The following is a 21,051-nucleotide window of genomic DNA, read 5'->3' as shown; positions in this document are numbered from 1 at the left end:
AGTGGGTTAGAGCCTCTGCCTTCCGCTAGGGTCATGATCCCAGGGTCCTGGGATCGAGTCCCACATAGGGCTCTCTGCTCAGCGGGGAGCCTGCTTCCCCCACTCTCTGCCTACTTGTGATCTCTGTCTGTCAAATAAATAAATAAAATCTTTTAAAAAAAAGTACACCTCTTGCATTTTTCCCCTTGAAGTATCAATAGACTCATAGATTTTTTTTTTAAGATGTTATTTATTTATTTATTTATTTAACACAGAGAAATCACAAGTAGGCAGAGAGGCAGGCAGAGAGAGAGAGGGGGAAGCAGGCTCCTTGGTGAGCAGAGAGCCTGATTCAGGGCTTGATCCCAGGACCCTGGCATCATGACCTGAGCCAAAGGCAGAGGCTTAACCCACTGAGCCACCCAGGCACCCCCAGATTTTATTTTATTCAATTTGGTGTAGCTCATTGTAGCCATTGTTCTTGTGTATGCTTCAGTTGTCCCTAATATGGCTGGTGGAAGACTAAACTGGCTCCTATTTTTTATTTTATTTTATTTATTTATTTAACAGAGAGAGAGATCACAAGTAGGCAGAGCAGCAGGCAGAGAGAGGGCAGGGGGAAGCAGGCTCCCCGCTGAGCAGAGAGCCTGATTCAGGGCTCGATCCCAGGGCCCTGAGATCATGACCTGAGCCAAAGGCAGAGGCTTAACCCACTGAGCCACCCAGGCGCCCCATAAACTGGCTCGTATTTCTTTGAAGATGACTGTGGTCTTCTTAGATAGCTCCTGTCCTTTCTGGCACTATGGCACTCCTTGACTCACTTTACATACTCCTTGACCCAGAACTGGGCCAGTTCTCCCAGGTGCTCTGGTTTCCTTTAGAGGGGAAGAGTGTTTAGAGACCAAAATACAGGTGTTAGGTGTTAGATGTGCTAGTGATTATTAGTGAGGTGTCATTTCTACTGGATCCTTTCTTAAATGTTTAACAAATGAAGAATGGATGTTGGATTTTATTAAATGCTTTTTTTTAATTTAGATTTTATTTATTTGATAGAGAGAGATCACAAGTAGGCACAGAGGGAGGGGGAAGAAGTCTCCCTGCTGAGCAGAGAGCCCGATGCAACGCTGATTCCAGGACCCTGAGATCACGACCTGTGCTGAAGACAGAGGCTTAACCCACTGAGCCACCCAGGCGCCCCATATTAAATGCTTTTAAGATCATCTGTCAATATAACCATATTCTGAATTTTCACCTGGTGAAATTTATTAATAAATTGCATAATATTGAATCCTCCTTGAACTCCTAGAAAGAACTCCCATTTGTTGATGATGAATCATTCGTGTAACCTACCATTGTATTCTAGTTGCTAATATGTATTTCGCATAGGTATATAGCTATTCATGAGGACTCATGTCTGTACCACTGTAAAGCTTTTATTTATAAACTGGGGTGGAATTGTTTACTGGTGAAACATGGATCTGAGACTTTGTTGAAAGGGAGAATAGATACGCCTTTGATAATTTTCTCAAAGGCTTTATCACAGGTCTGTTGAGGTCATTTGTGTTTTTCTGGAAAGTCATCCCTTCATTGGGGTGTTCAAGATCCAGGTTTCACTTTGTGTCTCTTGTTTTCTATTCCTCCTTCTTTTCTTGGTTCAGGGGACCAGAATAATCTGACCTCATTTCTAATTCCTGGGGAAGAAATTGTGGTTGACTGGCCCAGCTCAGACCAGGTGTTCACCCTTGGTCTAATCCACCATGGCCGGGGAGTAATGTGTAATGAGCTGGGATCTTTGGTGTCCCCGGTGTGGGTCAGGAGAAAAGTCTTACAGAAGAGAGATTATAAACTGGGCAGATACCACAAAAGCTGTCTGCTCAGGGCTTAGAGTTAGCAATGACTCCATTTTAGGTTTCTCTAATTCACAACCTTCTCCTTGCGTTGTTCTTAAGTTCCTCTTTCTGCTTTTCTTAGCTTTGTTCCTTTGTCCTTTTTTCAAGCTCTTTTTTTTTTTTTTAAGATTTTTATTTATTTATTTGACAGACAGAGATAGCAATTAGGCAGAGGGAGGGGAGGGGAAAGCAGGCTCCCCGCCAAGCAGAGAGCCCGATGTGGGGCTCGATCCCAGGATACCGGGATCATGACCTGAGCCGAAGGCAGAGGCTTAACCCACTGAGCCACCCAGGGGGGCTCCTTTTATTCAAGCTTCTTATTTGATTGCTTAATTTATTAATTTTGTGTCTCAGAGTTAGAAATTGGCATCTAAAACTTCAATTTTTCCTCTCAGGACAGTTTGAGTGTGTTCCATAGTTCTGGAAGGTAATGTCTTTATTATCTTTATATTTTCATTCTGAGGTCCATGATTCAAGGGTTGCTTTGGAAGACCTTTTTAAAATCTCCATGCTGTTGGGGAAGCGGGCTTTTCGTGAGGTTACATTTTTGATTGTGCTGTCAGAGTACATGATCTGAACTATTTCTACTTGATTACAGTTTTCTTTGCATAGCCAATTTTTGTAAGTGTTGTAAGAGCTCTTTGACAGAATATGAATTATATCATTTAGTTGCTGTACTATTTTATATATTTTGGAGACTTGATTTGTGAAGCACTGAGCTGCAAGAGTGTTAGGTGTTAGATGTGAGAATGTTGGAGTCTAAGACTATCTTTGTATTTGTAATCCTTCTGCCTTTTTTTTTTTTCTTTCTTTCTTTCTTTCTTTTTTTTTTAATGTAGGCTCCGCACCCAGCGTGGAGCCCAACACGGGGCTTGAACCCACTGAGATCAAGACCTGAGCTGTGATCAAGAGTCAGATGCTTAACTGACTCAGCCCCCCAGGTGCCCTGCTATCTGTACTTTAATGCTATTGTTTAGTGGATAAAGTTCATGACCACTACATCTGTTTTGTGGGTCATGTATTTGGTCATTGTAAGTGATCTTTTTTGTCCTATTTAATACTTTTTTTTTTTTGGCCTTGAATTCAACTATGCTGACATAAATATTGCAAACCTTACTTTCTTTTTTGTCCTTCTTGGGATGTTTTTGCCCATTCTTTGCTTTGTGATTTTTCCAAGTCTCTTTGTTGTGGCTTGATTCTTTACTCTCTTTTTAAAATGAGAAATCACTTTTGGTAAGCAGTATAAGGTATTTCACTTACGTTTTTCCTCAAGTTATTATTCCCACGAACATTACACAGTCGAGTCATTTATTAGGTGGTCAAGAAAAAAAAAGATGTTAACGGAATTTGTTCTTTTTGTCTTCTAACAGGTCTGAGTTTCCTTGGCTTCTCAAGATCTCAGTGTTGCTCTTAGGACTTGGCACTGTTGTATTTCTACTCAGAAGTGTGGAGTTCAGTAGCCCCACGCCAGAGCTCCCTCATTCTGCTCTGCCCGACCAGATCCCGAAGCTTCTACCTGAGGAACGACTCAAGAACCTCTTTACCTACGAAGGAATCTGGTGAGAGTCAGTTTATTCCACATTGGTCTGATGTCTCCCTTGTTCCTCTGACAGTTTACTGTGCTCAATTTATTGCCAGTTCCCCGCCTTCCCGAACCTGTGCTTGTTGTTCAAGTGAAACAAACTGGGGGACCTGGAGAAGGGCTGGTCTGCAGGGTGCTGTGTGCTCTCTACAGCACCGAGCAAAGTCCCTTAAAACTACAAAGGGTCTATTTGGCTAAAATTGTAAGAAAGATGCTGCCTTTCTGTCCCGCTGGCCTCCTCTTCTGATGAGGCCCAGATGCCATGGGCATTCACATGACTCAAGTTCAAAGCCATTTGGTGCTAGGGATAATTCTAGAGAGCCGGCTTTCTTCCCCTTCCCCTTCCTCCACCCGACCCCTGTATCTCTGGGAGGGGCCGCTGCTGGGATTCCAGTAGAGCAGGTGAGTATACGGAAAGGAGATTCTCAGGGTGAAACTCACACTGATTAGACCCCCGGGGTCTCTCACCCACCAGCCCACCCACCTACTCCATGGTCACAGTCCTTTTCTGGTTTTAGGCTCTTCCCGAAAAACCAGTGCAAATGCGATGCTACCTCACAGCCGGGAAGCTACAACTTTCAGGATGCCTATGACCAGACTGAGCTCCCAGCGGTGAAAGCAAGGAGACAGGCAGAATTTGAACACTTCCAGAGGAGGTAATGCAGACTGTGAGGGCTCTTCGGTCCTGGGGTAGAGCAAAAGCTCTCTCTACTGTGTCCTGAGGGTGTGGGTCCCAAGAAAACAGGGAGGAACTCCTCGCTTGCAGGAGTCCCTGGGGGACACTGTTAGGAATAAAGCAAGGAGAGAGAATAGAGAAAAATGGCCCATAAATGAAGATTTACCAAACTTTGGATGTCTAGAACATTTTATAGTAAGAACAGAACAAAGGAATGAAAATAGTCTGGGATGTCCATGTGGTGTTGGTGGTATAACTCCGGCATCCAGGCCTTCACAGCAGGTGACTTTGCAGCAAGGTGCACCTCTAATTCATTTATGTTGGGAACATATGTCCCCGTGCTATATGCAGGGACTAGAATGACACACCTGGAGTGTATAGGCCAGGGCTGTTGATTGAAAAGAGCGATGATCGGCTCTGACGGGCTTATATCAAAAGGGTGTTTGGGGGAGCCTGGGTGGCTCAGTGGGTTAAGCAGCTGCCTTCGGCTTAGGTCATGATCTCAGGGTCCTGGGATCGAGTCCCGCATCCGGCTCTCTGCTCAGCAGGGAGCCTGCTTCCCTCTCTCTCTCTCTGCCTGCCTCTTCGTCTACTTGTGATTTCTCTCTGTCAAATAAATAAAATCTTTAAAACAAACAAACAAACAAAAAAGGGTGTTTGTCAGAAGGATGTTGGAACCTCCTCAAAACCATAGGTGATAGGATGACCAGGCTAAGAAATCAAGAACCAAGGAGCACAGAAGGGCTGGACAGGCCCACCCTTGCTCCCTCCCCTCCCTCTCCTTCACTCCTTCCTCCCTTCCTCCCTTCCTTCCTTCCAGCAATCATTATGAGTTATAGCAGAAGGTATGCCATAATAAAAAATAAAAAAAGGGGCGCCTGGATGGCTCAGTGGGTTAAGACTCTGCCTTCGGCTCAGGTTATGATCCCAGCATCCTGGGATTGAGCCCCAAATCGGGCTCTCTGCTCAGCAGGGAGCCTGCTTCCCCCTCTCTCTCTACCTACTTCTCTGCCTGCTTGTGATCTCTCTGTCAATAAATAAATAAAATCTTTAAAAAAATAAAAAATAAAAATAAATAAAAGTAAAAATAAGAGCACCATGATTAGGGACTTGAACTCTAGAATAGGCTGGATGGCAAGTGACTTCACCTCCTAGTACTTGACTATTCTCATATGGAAAATTATAATAAAGATACTTCTTTCATAACCTTTGAAGGCTTTGTAGTGTGCACTGTATTAACATACAACTAGCTAGTAACTCATGAAGGGCCTGAAATATACAAGCACTACAAAAATATCACCTGCTGCTATTGTTGTGGTTTGCTATTAAAATTATTGCTCTTCTTGGAGCACCTGGGTGGCTCAGTGGTTTAAAGCCTCTGCCTTCAGCTCAGGTCTATGATCCCAGGGTCCTGGCCACTCCGTGGCCCCCAGGGTGTGTTCAGCCAACGGTGTGGAACCCAGGAACTCTGTCCAAAGCTCAGTGTTGTGATAGTAGTCAGGGGAAGTGCTGTGGTGGGTCTTAGGAGGGAGAGCAGTTTCCAGTTCTGAGAATTTTACAAAAGGAATGTTCCAGAAGGTAGGATTCAGAGCTGCCTCATTCCTGTTCCTGAACGGGTGACGTAGTATTCTAGTTCTTGGTGTCTTGGACTGGGTTGTCCCCCCCTCCAGGAATGGGATTTTCTTAGTCTCTTTGTGCCCACTTTAGCACAGGGGCAAAGGGATCACATAGAATAAATAACGCAGAATCTTTGGCCCCTGGCAAATGTCACGTAAGCTGACAACTCTCTGCGAGTGTAAAACGGAGATGATTCATGACTTACATGCTCTCTGCTGTGTGCGGGAACCCGGCAAAACCCTATTTGGAGATCACGCCTATTATCCTTGACTGGGGAGCGCAGGTCTGATGAGGGAAAGCGGGCATGGGAACCACCCTGGTGCATGCACCACTCCTACGTGCTTGGTCTCCGCCACCTGTTTGTACCCTTGAAATCATGAGCTCGCTTGATGCTGGGTCAGATCTCTGGTTCATTTGAGTCTGAGAAGCTCCATTTGCTACTTCACTTAAAAAGTAGTACAGGGGCACAACTGGGTGGTCAGTTGGTTAAGGGACTGCCTGGGGCTCAGATCATAATCCTGGAATCCCAGAATCTTGTCCCGCATGGGGCTCCCTGCTCAGTGGGGAGTCTGCTTCTCCCTCTGACCGTCCCCCCCTCTCATGCTCACTCTCTCAAATAAATTAATAAAATATATTTTTAAAAAAGAGTAGTACACAGATAATGCTTTTCTATTTATATATTTGGGAGAAAGAGAGCAAGCTAGCATACACGGGTCAGGGGTGGAGCAAAGGGAGAGGGAGAGGCAGGCTCCCCGCTGAGCAGGGAGCCTGAGGCGGGGCTCGATCCCAGGACCCTGAGACCATGACCCAAGTCAAAGGCAGACACTTAACCTACTGAGCCACCCAGGCACCCCAGATAATGCTCCTTTAAAAAAAGTCCACTTGAACTGACCCCCTCAACTCTCCTTGCTCCCCTGCCTTATATGATAGGCTCCCTTGCCAACCCAGTCTGCCCTTGGGAGTTTGGTATCGATTACCCCACACTGTTTTACACAGCAACACACACGGATAAACACACATAATCACATACATATGTGAGTGTAGCTATAGCCACATAAACATATACTCTTGGGGTTTTGTGTGTATTGTTAAATTTCATGTTAATTCCAGTGTAGTTGACACACAGTGTTCTTTTAGTTTCAGGCGTACAATACAATACAGCGCTTCAGCAACTTTATACACAACTCCCTGCTTCATCCCCTTATCCTGTTTCACCCATCTGCGTGTATGGCTTTAATGTAATTGACATCATAAGAACAAATCACTCTAGAATTTGCTTTTTTCATTCAATTTGGTTTTTTTTTTTAAGTTTTTTTTTTTTTTTTTTTTGGTTTGTTTTAGAGACTGCTTGAGCAAGGGAAGGAGGCAGAAGGGGAGGGAGAGAGAGAATCTTAAGCAGGCTCCACTAAGAGCTTGGAGCCGGATAGGGGGCTCAAACCCATGCCGCTAAGATCATTACCTGAGACGACACCAGGAGTTGAATGCTTTACCGAGTGAGCCACCCAGGAGTCCCCGGTTAAGTACATTTTTAAGAGCTGCTTATATGTCTAGTTCTTTCTGTCGCCCTCGGCCGCAAGAACGACAACCAGCCTGGGTATGGTGTTAATGCTTTATCCCTTTATTTCGTCAACTTCCTTAGCTTATATGTGGCAGGGTGACCAATAAGGGGCCAAGCAATGGGGAGAGCCAATGAGAGTCCTGTTACTATGCTGATTAAATTTGAAACAGCCAATGACTATGTCCTCCTTTAGGCGGGCTTCACCAGAACGTTTGTTGTTTACTTGCAGCCTATTTTGCTGGCAGTGAGCCAAGTGCCATCTTTTAGTGGGGGGGACTTTCCCAGATGGAGGCGATCCCTGACACTTTCCTTTTACTTTTTTTTTTTTTTTTTTTAAGATTTTATTTATTTAGGGGCACCTGGGTGGCTCAGTGTGCTGGGCCTCTGCCTTCGACTCAGGTCATGATCTCAGGGGCTCTCAGATGGGCTCTCTGCTCACCGGGAGGCCTGCTTCCTCCCCTCTCTCTGCCTGCCTCTCTACTTGCTTGTGGTTTCTGTCGAATAAATAAATTTTTTTAAAAAGATTTTATTTATTTGATGTATAGAGAGATATCACAAGTAGGTAGAGAGGCAGGCTGGGGTGGGGGGTGTGGTGGGGAAGCAGACTCCCCGCCAAGCAGAGAGCCCAATGCGGGGCTCGATCCCAGGACCCTGAGATCATGACCTGAGCCAAAGGCAGAGGCTTTAACCCACTAGGCCACCTAGGCACCCTAGTTCTTTCCTTTTAATTGCTATACAGCTATAAATACAATGAATTTTATTAAGCCATTCTCCTATTGAATGATATTCAAATTTGGGGGGAATTTTCATTATTACATTTACATAATTTGTAATAATCATCTTGTGTTATATTTACATTCTTTCCTTATTTCCTTCAGATGTGTATAAAGATGTTCATTTCAAATGAACTGAAATGAACCTCCTTATACATGTTGTTGCTTACACAGGCAGGTGTTTTCCCCCTTAACTAGCACCTGAATCCCTCATTCATGAGAGGTGCTTATTTCTGCTTTTAATAAATAAGGGCAAATAGCATTCAAGAGTGTCTACATTAATTCACATTCTCATGAGGAATACCCACTACCTAACCAATACTCCTTATCATTACATTTTGAAACATTAATGAAAAAAGTATTTCCTTTTTTTTTTTTTAAAGATTTTATTTTATTTTAAGCAATCTCTACACCCATCGTGGAGCTTGAACCTACAATTAGGAGTCGCTAGCCAGGCACCTCCAGTTCATTGTTTTTATTTTGTAATTTATTTGTATTTGTATTTTTATTATTTTAAAATTTTATTTATTTATTTATTGTCAAAGAGCAAGAGAGAGAGACCATACAAGCAGGAGGAGTGGCAGGCAGTGGGAGAAGCAGGCTCCCCACTGAGCCAGGAGCCTGATGCAGAACTCGATCCCAGGATTCTGGGATCGTGACCTGAGTCAAAGGCAGACGCTTAACCGACTGAGCCACCCCAGCTGTCCCCAGTTCATTGTCTTTAAAGTTGTATTTCCCAGGTTAATTCTGAAGCTGAGCTTGTTTCATTTATGCATTAGCCATGTGGTCTCCTTCTTTTAATTGCCTATTTACATCATTTCCCATTTTAAAATTTCATCTCTTTTGTATTCCCATAAATATTCACTACAGTAGTCTAATAATTCTTCCAGGGGATCTAAATGATACCTTTGGCTACACTGGATCGCCAAGGGCTGCATTTCAACCATATTACCTTAGTCCGCCAAAGAATCAATCTCACTGGCTTGTGATGTGCTTACCCTTGACTGAGGTTGTTATAACCACAAAACCATATGAAAATCATCACGGTGTTTGCTCTGAAAATACTGAGGCAACAAATCACATTTCTTGTGATGTATTTTCTTTTTGAGTTCAGCGCCAGGAAAAGGTTTATTTGCCTCTGAAGTTGTTTGCTTTGTCCTGTTGATAAGACCGGAATATTGACCGCCCATAGCTTTACACCCTGACTACCAGGAAGTTCACCTGTGACCCTGGCATTCATCCGATGCAACTGCGCCCAGATGGTCTTTTACTTTGTTTCTTCTTCCCCTGCTGGTTATGTTTTTAATTTTGTATGTGCTTTGTTGTAAAGGGCCTGGACTCTTGTGGAATTCAAGGCTGGAGGGAATTCAAGGGTGAATAAAGGAGGGAAGGAATAGAGGGGTGAATGAGGCAGTCTATTTTCAATTTCTCCCTATTGGCAGCACAGAGCTCCGGGTACAGATACCACTTTCAGAACTAACCAGGGAGGCGCGTGAGAGCAGCTGCTGATAGTTCTGGTTCTGTTTCCTGCAGAGAAGGGTTGCCCCATCCACCGCCGCTGCTGGCTCAGCCCAACCTCCCCTTTGGATACCCAGTCCATGGGGTAGAGGTGATACCCCTGCATACAGTTCCCATCCCAGGTACGTAGCTCTCCATGTGGAGAAAAGCCAGACAACCTTCTTAACTCTTCTTAAGCAAAATGGGGGAGTGGAAGGGAACAGTCATTTATTGAGTACCTGCTGTGTACTCAGCACAATGCGGGAAGCCTGACATGATTTCACTTAGTGGTTAGTCTCAAAGTTTCCACCATTGGGGATCACCCTTAGGTGCTATGATGTCCCCGGGGATCCGGAATCACACAGAAGAGGACAGAAATCTGTGTGCCTCAAGGAATCTTAGCACATGATTGGTTTTTTGGTGTCCTCCAGCATCATGAGATCAGGCAAAGATGTGCCCATCTCCTGGGAGAGCATATTGAAAAGAATATTTAATGTTGGTTAAAACTCCCCTCCACAAGGGATTTCTACACACTTCTCTAGTTCAGCACCACATTCCTGAGAGGTAAATGTTATTTTGCCAATTTCACAGATGATGTAAGTTATCTAAGGCCCCCATAGGAAGGCTCTATTTGAAGTAGAACTTGAATTAACGTATTATGAGCACAGAGATAGATTCTAAAGTACATACATTTGGATGAATTGCTTTAGTCATTTAAATGAATTGAATAGTCATTTAAAAAGTAATTCACCATTTTGGATGAGTCCCTTTTTTTTGGTTGTAAAATATGCATAACATAAAATTTACTATATTAATCATTTTTAAGCACACAGTTTTGTGGCATTAAGTATCTTCTCAGTGTTCTGCAACTGTGACCATCATCCATCTCCAGAAATTTTTTATCTTCCCCAACTGAAACTCTGTACCCATTTAGCTCTGCCTTCCTTCCCCGCTCCTGCCTCTGGCAACGACCGTTCTGTAGAATGTCTTATCTCGTCTCTACCAGATTGACTATTCTAGTAATCTCATATAAAGATGTTTCATTACTTATCCATTGCTGCCTTCCGTTCCATAACAGAGATATCTGGAAGGGGAGGGATTAATTCACAGTACCCGTCCAGGGCTAAGGATGGGCATCGGAGGCTTTAGATCCACTGGAATTTGAGAAGGACCATGGGACACCACCAGCAGGACCCCAGGGAGCGGGGAGTGGTCAGCAAACACTCTGCACGGGAGATGAGCTTGGAAGGGATTCTGGAAGGATGTAAGGGAGTCATCAGGAAAGTAGTGAGCATCAGGGAGCCCTTGGCATTCTCTCAAATGGTGTTTTTTATCCTTTTCTCCTGTGTCCTCCAGGTCTCCAGTTTGAAGGACCAGAGGCCCCCATCTATGAGGCAAGTCCCCTTCCCAGCCCCCTTTTGCACTTGGCATAACTGCCCAAGCCCCGTCCGCAGTGGTGGCCGGTCTCAGATTTTGACAGAGTGCTCATGCAGATTCAATATCTGCCATGAGTCCGAGGTGGGGAGACGGGGTAGGGATGCCTCCAGAAGTCATGATTTTTCCAGCCGTCTGAGTGGCCGGAGCTCCAAGGAGGACTTCCAGAAACCCAGGTCAGTGCAGAGGCTTCTGCTTTTGCTGCAGGAAGAAGCTGTCACCACAGCCCTGGCTCGGGTGCCTGTTGCCTCCATCGGGTTTAGCACCAGCCAGCAACACGGGGACTCTGTGCCCTGCCTTTCGTTCCTGCTTAATGTATCTCCAAATCCAGCCCTTGTGCGTAGTAGAGCTGATGGGGTGGGGGAAGGCAAAGTGCAACTAGAACCCTAATCTAAAAAGGAGTCTGGGAAATGTAGTTTTAGTTTTCCCACTCTGCACACCAGAGGTTGGAGTGGGTGATGAGTCTGTACCTGAATTATTTTATATGCATCAAGATATACTTAACCGCCGTTCTCCCCAACTAGAATATAAGCCTCTTGAAGGTGGGGAGTTGATTTTATTCACTACTTTTTTCCCAGGACCTATAATTTGCATCACAGAAAACACCTGTTGGCTGACCGAAGTGTTTTCAGCAGGTGTGGGGGAACCCACTGTACTTTTCATAAAAATATCCGGCTGCCCAGAGGACGAGAAGGCAGGAGAGGAGATGGGCTTTAGGGAGTAGCAGTGGGATGGAGAGAGGGGACCAGTTGTAGCTACATGTTGAAGGTAGACGCAACGGGACTCATGCAGAGCGGGAATGACCTCCATTAGGGACTGCAACAGTTGAATGGATGAAGGTACCATTCACAAGGCAGGGGGAACCAGGAAGAGGGTGACAAACAGCTGTATAGAGAAAAATCAGTGGCTCGGTTGTGAAGATTTCAGGTGCCTGTGGTACTCCTAGCGGCACTCCAGGCAGTTGGATCTTCAGAGGAGAGCTGGAGACACACATTTAAGTCATTAGCATATGAATGGTATTTCAAGCCGCCACCTCTAGTGAGAACGTGTTGAATAGGAAGAGAAAAAGGGCACGAAGCCAAACCCAGAAAAACTGTTTTGGGAGGTTAGACAGAGGCAGAGGAGGAAGTCAGAAATCAAAAGGAGCAGCCAGCAGGAGTAAGGAGAAATCTAGAAGAATGGGATCCTGTAAGCCAAGACCTAAGAGACCAGTGACCTTTGAACACACGAGTCCCCAGGACTTAGTTGTCCTTCTCTGGGGACAGAGCAGCAAACGGCTTTGGCGCCAGACTCCAGCTCCCAGGGACGCTAGGAGGCGCCTCCCCTCTGCCCCCTGCTGGCCATCCTGGGCATGTGCCTTCCCTCGCATTTAGCGTCTTTCTGCCTCACCGGCCTTAGGTCACCCTGACCGCTTCTCTGGGGACACTGAACACCCTCGCTGACATCCCAGACAGTGTGGTGCAGGGCAGAGGCCAGAAGCGGCTGACCATTTCGACCAGTGACCGGAAGCTTTTGAATTTCATCCTCCAGCACGTGACTTACACCAGCACGGTGTACCAGCACCGCAGGGTGGATGTGGGTGAGAGCCTGTCCTAAGCAAAATGCTTAGGGAGTGGGAAAACACCACTGGGCCCTCTCAAAGTCTTCCTCCTCCAGGAAGCCTGCCAGCATTTAGGATTCTTCACTTACTCTTGTTTCCAACTGTAGACATCCAACTTCTCAATTACCGTCCCCAACATTACTCCCATGCTGCCACTGACCCTATAGCGTGACTAGAAGAAAATGCATTTCCCTATGAGGGCAGATCCTTTGTGCTCTGCACCTGGAAACCAGCTGGCTCTGTTCCCCATTATCCGTAGCTCTCAGAGCTGAAGACTTCAGCTGTGAGAGAGGAGGGACCCAGTCTGCGCATCAATATCTCGTCCTGGGCATTAACAGAAAAAGAGGGATGTGGGGAATTAAAGTCATTCTTTTCTCTTTTGACTAGCTACCTAGGATGCATTCCCAGGACACCAGCAGAAAAATGAAACACAGGATAGATTATGCATGACCAATGAACTAAAGAGAGCACCCTCTCTACCTACAGATTCCCAAACATCTCCCTTCACCAAATGACCCTGTGAGATAAAACAGGGCGGGTGGTGGTATCCTGGTTTTGTAGCTGGAGAAGGAGAGTAAGTGATTTACCCAAGGCATTTCGAATTTGTGTGGAATCCCTGCTCAGGGGCCATGGTGATCTCTGTATCTTTCCAATTTGAGTATTTGTGCTGCCGAAGCAAGCACTGATTTACCCAAGTAGTTCAGATAATAAATGGCAAAGTAAAACTTATTCCAGGCCCTCTGATTTGAAGCTTACTCTACCCCACCAGACTCTCACAGTGGAAGAAATGCGAATTAAGGGGCATTCAGCAGGAGGCACCTGATGCCTCAGTCAAGAGTCAGCAGGCAACTCTTGTTCTCAGTGTTGTGAGTTCAAATCTCACGTTGGGCATGGAGATTATTTAATTAAAAAAAAAGCACCCAGCCAGTTACCCCAGGGACACACAATAAGTCGGGAGCCAGAATGCTGTCAACTTAGTGGGGTCTCATTCCAAGCAGGACATTTCTTTCCTGAACCTTCACTCCCGTGCTGCAGATCGTCTACCTGGGGCAGTGTGGAGAGTGACCTAGACTCCGTGCTGCCCTCCTTGACCTTATTTCTCCCTCCAGTGAGTCTGGAGTCCGAGTCCTCGGTGGTCAAGTTTCCAGTGACCATCCGCTATCCTGTCATCCCCAAGTTATACGACCCCGGACCAGGTAAGGCCCTGGCTCCTGGGGGGTGCAGGGTGGGGTCTTGTCGAGCTAGTTGGTGAAACTCAGAAGAGATCAGCTCTTGAGGCCAAGGAGGAGAGTTGATGAAAATAACCACTCTGGTATGATTCCTGATAAATGAGAAAAAAATTCTAATATTCTCATGTTGCTTAATTGTATTTAACTTATTATGTGGTTGTGCTTATTCTGGAAAAAAAAACCAACAATTATAACATCTTAATAAGTAATAGTAATAAACACAGAGTGGTATTGGACCATGGCTAGATAATATCGTTGGGGTTGAATTGGAAACCCAGAAACAGGGGCGCCTGGGTGGCTCAGTGGGTTAAGCCGCTGCCTTCGGCTCAGGTCATGATCTCGGGGTCCTGGGATCGAGTCCCGCATCGGGCTCTCTGCTCAGCAGGGAGCCTGCTTCCCTCTCTCTCTCTCTGCCTGCCTCTCTGTCTACTTGTAATCTCTCTCTGTCAAATAAATAAATAAAATCTTTAAAAAATAAAAAAAATAAAAAAAAAAAAAAGGAAACCCAGAAACAGATACCCTGGAGTATCTGTGAGAAAGGTAGCTTTCCAAATAAAGGGTGCAGAGATGATGATTCAAGAAGTCACATGAGACAACTGTATTGATAAAGGAAGATAAAAAGATGAAATTCTGTGCAGAGGCATTCAGAAGGAGGGAGGAGAAAACAGAGGAAGCCTGGAAGCCTTTTTTTTAATACTGATACAAAATGAGAGAGGGAAGAGGAAGCTGTTGTTTCCGTAAAAAGGAAGAGGGGGGAAGAAGATATATATGCCATTGCTTGAACATTCTTATTTTAAATCAGTTTTGGAGTTCTCTGTTATTTTCTGTCTGTCTGGAGTGGGTACATCTGTATACGGGAGATTCATTGGCTGTCGTTCATGCTAATTTCCTTTAAGTGCTCTGTAATTTTTGTGGGTGAGCTCATCGTGAGTAGGAGGCTGTGCTTGTTTGTTTTCTTCTCTTCCCTTTCTCTCTCCTGGCTCCTTCCCGTCTCACAGCTTTAGCCTTGGATCTGATCCCTGTCTCCTCAGCCTTCTGGTCTACTTTCTGATCCTGGAGGCTCGGGATTCCTGTCTCATGGTGATATCGGAGTTATGAAAGAGCCCGTTGCTGAGCCTGAGGATGGCTTGGCACAGGTCATGGCTGTGAAGTGATGTCATTTCTGTTTGCACCTGGAGGTGTGTGCAGGGGTGATGGCTGTTCTGGGGTTCCTTGCCTGGCAGGTAGTGGTGAGGGGTGGAGGGTGTGCCACCTAGCTCTAGTCCATGACTTCGAGCAAAAAGCCTGGTTCTGGACCCACACATCCCGTGAGATATCTTAATTCCATTACCCTTCAGAATCAGCCTCCTCTGTTACTTCTGATCCCAGAATGCAGGAGGTCCCAGCTCTGCTCACTGATCTTTATTTTTATTCCTTGGAAGTAATGTACATTTTTGTGCATCGTTCTATCTTTGTATTTTTATTGTTGCTGTATATTTGGAAAAAATAGAGACTCTCAAACAGAAAGCTACACGACCAACTTAGCCAGGAGCCCCCTAATCTTGACTACATCCTCTAGTAATTCACGCTCCTGGTTCTCTCTTTACTGGAACAAAAGAACCCAACTTGGCACGTGGCCCAAGAAAAGGGAGGACATAATTCACTTGGCGTGCCCTTGAACACAATTTACTTGACTCTTCCCACCGGTCATTTTTCCCTCATGCCCTCAGCCCCCCGGGGGAGCTGCTATAATGGTACAACAGGTATTAAAAAGAGGATTCTGGAAGGACGTCTGACTTCTGTCATTCTGAGAAGGAGCTCTGCAGTGGTGTTCTGGAGCACTCGCCCACAAGCCACTGGTAGGATTGTGACTTTCGGCCGGCATTAACTCCAACAGAGCCCACCCCTCCCAGATATCCCATAGCCTCGGTCAGCGGGCGTGCCTCCACGTTTGGTGACTAAACCCCAAAAACACACCACAGCTCCAGCTGATTCATATGAAGCCTTTTCTGCAGAATAGCTTTTCCTTTTCCAAATTTTTATATTGATCACATGCCTTGAGCTGGACCGTCTGGTCCAGACCTTCCACTCTCCAAGTAGACCTACTTCCACTGATGTCTTCCTGAGCAGGGAGACTAAGTGTGCTTCTCTCTAGGAGTGCAGCTGATGATGGGGTGTAGGTCTCAAGTCCTTTAGAGCTTTTCTCCCCTCCCCCGACCCTGATCTTGAACCCCTTAATGGGCAGAGCTCTGTGCATCTCGATTCCTAGTATTTTTTTTTTTTAAAGATTTTATTTATTTATTTGAGAGAGAGACAGTGAGAGAGAGCATGAGCGAGGAGGTCAGAGAGAGAAGCAGACTCCCGTGGAGCTGAGAGCCCGATGCGGGACTCGATCCCGGGACTCCGGGATCATGACCTGAGCCGAAGGCAGTCGTCCAACCAACTGAGCCACCCAGGCGTCCCTCGATTCCTAGTATTAACACGACAGCAGGATCCAAATAGTTTCGGTAAGACAGAGCATTCACACTGATGGCAGGAGGTGGCACAGTCAAGCCAACAGAACCAGGGAAAGAAATTCTAGAAGACACATGCAATTTCAACATGCTGGCTGTGTTTTAAATACATTTATTTTCTGCTCCGACTAACAAACTCTTACCAAGTGCTGTATACGAGGAGCACAAGGGTGTGGCATAAAGAAATCACCAGAACAGCTCAAGTCAAGTCAGTGAGGCTTCCCAAAAGGCAGCGCTCTGATACCCCACCCTTTCTCACCCAGAGAGGAAGCTCAGAGACCTGGTGACCATTGCCACCAAAACCTTCCTCCGTCCCCACAAGCTCATGACCATGCTCCGGAGCCTTCGTGAGTACTACCCAGACTTGACAGTGATCGTGGCCGATGACAGCAAGGAGCCCCTGAAGATTAATGACAACCATGTGGAGTATTACCAGATGCCCTTCGGGAAGGTACGTCCCGCCCACATGGGGAGGTGTCTGGGTCCCCAGAAAGAGGGCCCTGGAGTCAGGTTCCGCCCCGGATGGGGATGCTTGAGTGGCTTTCCCAGGACGGCATGATGCCAGAGCAGAGGGGATGCGACTTTCCTCTGTGTCCCTTCGCCGACTCCAAGTTCACAGGGAAATCGGACCACCCTCATGTTTTTGCATGGGTGAAGTTGTTAATCTGTCTTTGGTATGGACATTAATTGAGGTCCTTCTACATGACTTGAAGTATCTGACATTCTAGGGATTCCTCACATGCAGAGAAACTTGTGATCCCTAGGATTCCTCCCAGGCTAGAGGCTTGCTTGCTCTCTCTCTCTTTCTCCCCCCTGGAACACACACCCTCCTTTCTCCAGGACACACAAGGAAATGGATATGATACAAACTGTAGCTCCCCACCCTCCATCACCTTCCAGGCACCATCAGGGGAAATGGAAGGAGAGCCACAGAGACTCGGGTGAAAAAGGACTTCCATCCTTCCACACTGGTCCTAGGACCAAGGGAGAACGTCCTAGCCCTTCCCCGCCTCAGCCTTTGATTTAGGGAGTCACTGTCGTTCCTCCTGTGTCTCTGAGACACGAGCTCCCTTGAACTCAGTGGTTTTCAACTGCTGTTTGCGGTGCAGCCTGGCGGTGGGGAATTTATTTTATTTTTTTCTTTAAAGATTTTATTTATTTGACAGAGAGAAGAGAGAGAGAGCTCACAAGTAGGCAGAGAGGCAGGCAGAGAAGAGAGGGGGAAGCAGGCTCCCTGATGAGCAGAGAGCCCAATGTGGGGCTCGATCCCAGGACCCTTAGATCATGACCTGAGCTGAAGGCAGAGGCTTAACCCACTGAGCCACCCAGGCGCCCCCCCTCTAGAAAGCTCCCAGGTGATTCTAAAATGTGGCAGGGGATGGCAACCGCTGATCTGACCTCATTACACCCGCAGGGTTGGTTTGCTGGTAGGAACCTGGCCATCTCTCAGGTCACCACCAAATACGTTCTCTGGGTGGACGACGATTTCCTCTTCAACAACGACACCAAGATTGAGGTGCTGGTGGATGTCCTCGAGAAAACAGAATTGGACGTGGTAAGGGAGAGTGGCCAGTTTCACCCCAGTTGCAACCTGTACAGCTGGCCAGGAGAGGGAAGGGGAAGAGGAGGGGGAGAGGGGAGGAAAGGAGAAGTCGGGGAAGGGCGGGGAGAGGGGCTGGGGCAGGAGAGGAATAAGCTTGGTGGGAATCCGGAGCTGTGTGGTTTCGGCTTCTACCTCCAAATTTTCTTTTCTCTGGGCAAATTACATCCCCCCACCCATATTAACCCTCGTTCTGTCTTTAAAATGCTGTGTTGATGTAAAAAAAAAAAAATGCATGTTGGGTCCCCCCAAATTGGGTACCCCAATAATGGGTCCGTGATTAAAGGAGCGAGACTGATACAAAGCGAAGGTCAAGCAAAGCTTTATTTCACGCCAAGCATCAGGAATCATACCAACCATCAAACAGACTGGTTGGGCCGCCCCCCAGAGAGGACGACCCCTCCCTGCTTTCCAGACTAACTTTTATAGAGCAAAGGCCATGTGGTTGGGCCTGGCCACACACAGGTGGCCAATGAGATTGTAACACACACAGGAAACTCCACAGCGATGCTAGGTGACCAACTGAATTACAATTTACCCTAGTAGACACTTGAACCAGCCTATCACACCTTGGTTAGCATTGGTGCCAAAAAGCTCCCAAAGGGCGGGGGCCCATACTCCTTGGTAGCTGGGAGACAGTATGCCCCCCCACTGACTGAATACCTCCACCGGGCCTGACCCACCCTTGTATTTGGACTTTGTTACCTGGGACTGGTTTCCCGGACTTGCTTTTAAATAAGTTCCCCTGGGGGTGGGGCGCAGGGTCAATTTAAGCTTTACAGCAAAATGGCAATTCCCCCGGGGTGGGGCTGCTCTGGCTGAATAGGCCCTTATATGCAAATGGTACAAAGTTCTAAAAAGCACACATAGCCCTCATGACATTTAAAAAAGAAGAAAAGAATGAGAACATCCAAAGTCATTTGCTACATAGAAAAGAAAAAGGCAGCTACAGTTAATAATAGTGTATTGTATTCTTGAAATCTGTGAAGAGAACAGATCTTCAGTCTTCTGGCCAAGGGCACAATGGTTACAATGCAGGTGATGGATATGGTAATTAGCTTGATTGCGGTGGTTTCACAATGTCTACACATATCAAAACATCAAGCCCTACACCTTAAATATGTAGGATTAAAAATATATGTACAATTTTAATGTGTTAAAGATAGCTCAATAAAAGCTGTTTCTAAAAAAAAAAAAAAAGAAAAGAAAAACAGGAAATAGATAAGAAAATCAGTGGCATTGAGATCATAGTTCTCTCTTCCAGGAGGACAGTCCCCAAGGCATCTGTATTGACTAAGATATCTCCTGGCTAGGGGTGCCTGGGTGGCTCAATCGTTAAAAGTCTGCCTTTGGCTCAGGTTGTGATCCCAGGGTCCTGGGATCGAACCCTGCATTGAGCCCCACACTGGGCTCCTTGCTCAGCGGGAAGCCTACTTTTCCCTCTCCCACTCCCCCTGCTTGTGTTCCCTTTCTCACTGTCTCTGTCAAATAAAACCTTAAAAAAAAACATACAAAAAGAAAAGACCAGGGTATCTCCTAGCTACTCTTCCAGAGAACAGATCACAGTACATCAGTGGGGTAGAAAGCAGAACTCCCGTCGTGTGAAAATCCAAGCTGGCCCTTGACTTTGCTTCCAGGATCCTCCTGGACCAGCCTCCTTCCCTTAGTGCTACGCCGTCCTCATAGTCCTCGGCTGCGTGGCCAGAAGAAAGAGGGAGAGAACATGAAGGACAAGCATTTGTCTTTGTAGAATGTGCGAGAAGTTGCAGACATCCCTTCTAATTCACATCCCTTCAGCCAGGACTTAGACACATGGTCAGACCTCACATGGAAAATGGGAAAGAGTCCGTCTTTCCTGGTATAGCTGGCTCTCTTCATTTAGTCCACTTAACAACTCGGAGGGTCTCTTTGCTAAAGAAAGAAGGAAGGAACTAGTGACGGGGGGACTAAGAGCCACCTTAGAGGATTATGAAGGTTCAGGACTCATCCTGTTGTGCTGGGGCTCACATGTAGAAATGCACAGATCTTCCGTGAGTGCGTGGACAGACAGCTCAGGGAGGAGAGCCAGGAGCAGAGGAGTGGGAGGAAGGCAAGCTTGAGACACACGGCACATGGCTTGTTGCAAGAAGCCCGGCCATGGGGACTCCACAAAAGGACCCGTGTGCATGCAGGCTGCTGCTTGTCTGCACGCAAACACTGCTCCTCCTCATGGAAGGGAGTGACCTACCTTCTGGAAAAAGTGAACTTGCTGTTGGGTGAGTGGAGCAGAGTCGTGTGCCCTTTGGACTTGGCGCTTTCTGCTCCTACCAAGGAGATTTTCTGCTGTGAGCAGGATGAAAAGATCAAGAGACCCAGCCATGGTGTTTGGAAGATGGTGGCTGCAACAGCAACAAGAGAGTACCCAAGGACTGGTATGGAGAGTAGATACAGAACAGGTGTGATTCTTGTTGTAACTCAGGTTCAGTCCAGGAAGGCTTCCTGGCAGAGGCAACGTGGATCTCAATTCTATGTGCTCTAACATGCGTTTCTCTGCCCACCGGTTAGGTAGGTGGCAGTGTACTTGGAAATGTGTTCCAGTTTAAGCTGTTGCTGGAGAAGAGTCAGAATGGGGACTGTCTTCACCGGAGGCCAGGCTCTTTCAGACCCCTGGATGGTTTCCCCCGCTGTGTGGTGACCAGTGGCGTTGTCAACTTCTTCCTGGCCCACACGGAGCGACTCCAGAGAGTTGGCTTCGACCCCCGCCTACAGCGGGTGGCTCACTCAGGTGGGGACAAGCTGAGTGGGGAAGGTGCTGGCCCGTGGACTAACCTCAGGAGTTTGTCCTTTCCAGGAACCACGAGTCACTGATCGTGGTCGTTGCCGGCAACAGTGGACTCGTCTCCCTTTCCCTCAACAAGGGAGCTCAGGGTCTTTCTTCTTCCCTCCCTCCTTCCTCTGTGCTGTTCCCCTGTTGTGCTGGGGCTCACATGTAGAAAAGCACAGATCTTCCGTGATTTCTTATCTCCTATCTGCTGCTTGCTTCCCCTGTAGCTCTGTCCCCTCCCTCACTCCCCTCTGATTCCTTCAGTTCTAGAGTTTGCTATTCTGGGTCTCTCTGCCTCTCTGGCCACACCTTAGAGAAATGT

General features: G+C 46.7%; 1 protein-coding gene and 1 non-coding gene across 2 annotated transcripts in view; one reads left to right on the top strand and one right to left on the bottom strand.

Annotated features, from left to right (window-relative positions):
• Positions 1-21,051, top strand: part of B4GALNT2 (beta-1,4-N-acetyl-galactosaminyltransferase 2) — a 42,002-nt gene that overhangs the window by 20,333 nt on the left and 618 nt on the right. The window contains exons 3-11 of the mRNA XM_044248762.1: positions 3,239-3,427; positions 3,969-4,106; positions 9,608-9,714; positions 10,928-10,965; positions 12,404-12,584; positions 13,715-13,801; positions 16,590-16,777; positions 17,741-17,881; positions 20,471-20,690. Of these exons, the coding sequence (XP_044104697.1) occupies positions 3,239-3,427; positions 3,969-4,106; positions 9,608-9,714; positions 10,928-10,965; positions 12,404-12,584; positions 13,715-13,801; positions 16,590-16,777; positions 17,741-17,881; positions 20,471-20,690 (1,289 nt within the window). The remainder of the gene's footprint in view (positions 1-3,238; positions 3,428-3,968; positions 4,107-9,607; positions 9,715-10,927; positions 10,966-12,403; positions 12,585-13,714; positions 13,802-16,589; positions 16,778-17,740; positions 17,882-20,470; positions 20,691-21,051) is intronic.
• On the bottom strand, positions 13,185-13,288 carry LOC122908092. Its single transcript, XR_006384882.1, has one exon. It is a non-coding gene; the product is annotated as a U6 spliceosomal RNA (small nuclear RNA).

Source organism: Neovison vison, chromosome 5 (genome assembly GCF_020171115.1).
Source record: "Neovison vison isolate M4711 chromosome 5, ASM_NN_V1, whole genome shotgun sequence".
NCBI classification, from domain to species: domain Eukaryota; kingdom Metazoa; phylum Chordata; class Mammalia; order Carnivora; family Mustelidae; genus Neogale; species Neogale vison.
This window is presented reverse-complemented; position numbering and strand designations above follow the sequence as displayed.